We start from the raw sequence: 2,170 nt of genomic DNA on the forward strand, positions 1-2,170 counted from the left end.
TTCTTCTTCTTCACTACCACGGTGTTCGCCAACCAATCCGGGAAGAAGATCTCCCGAATCACTCCTGCCTACTTCAACCTCTGAACTTTCGCTTTTACTGCCTTGGAGTGCTCTCAGGCCGATCTCCTCTGCCTCTGCTTTTTAGGGGCAAATGGGGGGTCAACTCCAAGTCTATGCACGATGAATTCGGGGTCCACCTCGGGAACCTCGTATGGACTCCATGCAAATACGTCCACATTCTGTATTAGGAGTAACAACATCTCTACTTTCTCCCGGTCCTCCATGCTCTCCCCTATTTGGAAGTACTTGTCCGTATCCGGCAACACCTTTACCTTGAGCATGCTCTCGGCGCGCGGGACCTCTTTCTCTGGCGGGCTCTGTGATTGCTATAAAGGCGTCCCCGACGATGAACATTTGGGGTCGGCCTGATCCTTCTGGTCTGTCTGCTCCTTCTCCCAATTGACCATGGCGATCAAACATCGCCTAGCGGCCTGCTGACTTCCTCGTATCACCGTGACACCACAATCAGTATGAAACTTGACCCTCATGTGCAAAGTGGACGGGACAGCCCCCATTGCATGTATCCACGGCCTCCCAAGAATCGCTGTATAGGGGGAGTATGAGGCCACTACGAAGAAGCTTACCATTACCTCCTTGCCCCCCATGTTCACGGGCAGAGAGATTTGCCCCTCGGGAGCCACCATTTTCCCGTCGAACCCAACCAGGGGACTGTTGTACTTTGACAGATTCTCAGCCCTCAACCCAAGCCCCCTGAATAGGTCCGGGTACATAACATCCGCTCCGCTTCCCTGGTCTATCATTATTCTCTTCACAACAAAGCCGCCAACCCTCGCCGTGACTATCAACGCGTCGTCGTGCGGCTGAATGGTTCCTTCCAAATCACTGTCGCCGAAAGCGATTGGCTCTCGGGTTGGTCTGATCTTCTTCGCGGGAGGCGGCACGCCCGTACTCCCCTCTACCGATACCATTGTTAACACCTCCTTACCTTTTGTCGTGGAAATGCCACTCGGGGTGACGTGAATTACATCAATTACCCCAAGAGGGGGCGGAAGGGGGTTTCCTCCGTGTGGGGCGCCATGCCTTGCTCCTCGATCCCCGCCATCCGTCACAAAATCCTTGAGGTGTCCTGCCTTAGCCAACTGCCCGAGGTGGTCCTTTAGCACTCGGCACTGCTCGGTAGTATGCCCCCGGTCTTTGTGGTAGGTGCAGTATAGGTTCTGATTCCTCCTAGAGGGGTCGCCAGCCATCCGGTTGGGCCACCTGAAGTACGGCTCGTGCTTGATCTTATCCACAATTTTATGCACGGGCTCCTTGAATGTCGCGTTCACCTCCCCTACTGGCACTACTGGCTCTTGAATCCTCAAATTTCCCTGTGCCCTCTGTTGAACACCGCTCTGCCAAGGACGATCCGTCACCTGCGCCTTGCCCTTGCTTTGTATTCTATCATCTTCCAACCACTTGTACTCCTCAATGCGCCTCATCAGCTGCCTCATATCCTCGGGAGGCTTCTTAGTTAATGATTCCCTCAACCCCGACTCGTCAGGCAATCCCATTTTGAAAGTGCTCGCTACAATCTTCTCGTTCCCTCTGCCAATCTCGTTGTAGAGCTCCCAGTATCGGCTAGCATAATCACGGGGGGTTTCCCCTGCCCTCATCTTCATAGACAGCAACGCGTCCACCGGTTGCTGTTCCCGGCTGCACGTCATGAAACGGGAACCGAACTCCTGTATTAGCTCGGCGAAACTGTGAATGGAGCCCTTGTGCAACCCGTTGAACCACCTCAAGGCCGTGGGACCAAGGCTGGAAGGAAAAACCTTGCACATCAGAGCGTCATTGCGGGTATGCAGAGACATCATTTGGATATAGTGGCTGACATGCTCCACGGGGTCCGTCTTCCCACCATAAGAATTGAACGGCGGTCGCGTAAATCTGTCTGACATCGGTGCTCACTCAATGTTCGCTGAGAATGGGGACCGAGCCGCCTTGCACAATGCACGGCTCATTGCATCCATGGCCGCATTCCTCGGCCATCCCTCTGGAGAACCTGAGCCCCGATTCCCGTATTGCCGCGACCGAGAGCGATTTCGTCGTCGGCGAGATTCCGTTGACATGGAGCAATTTCGATGGCGAGGGGACTCCCTCGAGTGCG

General features: G+C 54.6%; 1 protein-coding gene across 1 annotated transcript; it reads right to left on the reverse strand.

Annotated features, from left to right (window-relative positions):
- Positions 1-386: 386 nt before the first annotated feature.
- On the reverse strand, positions 387-1,961 carry LOC111985020 (uncharacterized). Its single transcript, XM_024016640.1, has one exon. The coding sequence runs from the start codon at positions 1,959-1,961 to the stop codon at positions 387-389; it is 1,575 nt and encodes a 524-aa protein (XP_023872408.1).
- Positions 1,962-2,170: the final 209 nt, after the last annotated feature.

This window comes from Quercus suber, unplaced genomic scaffold (genome assembly GCF_002906115.3).
Source record: "Quercus suber isolate HL8 unplaced genomic scaffold, Cork oak 2.0 scaffold_206, whole genome shotgun sequence".
Classification (NCBI taxonomy): Eukaryota; Viridiplantae; Streptophyta; class Magnoliopsida; order Fagales; family Fagaceae; genus Quercus; species Quercus suber.

Coding starts and splice junctions, on each gene's coding strand:
- LOC111985020 (XM_024016640.1), bottom strand. CDS start 1,961: ATGTCAGACAGATTTACGCGACCGCCGTTCAATTCTTATGGTGGGAAG.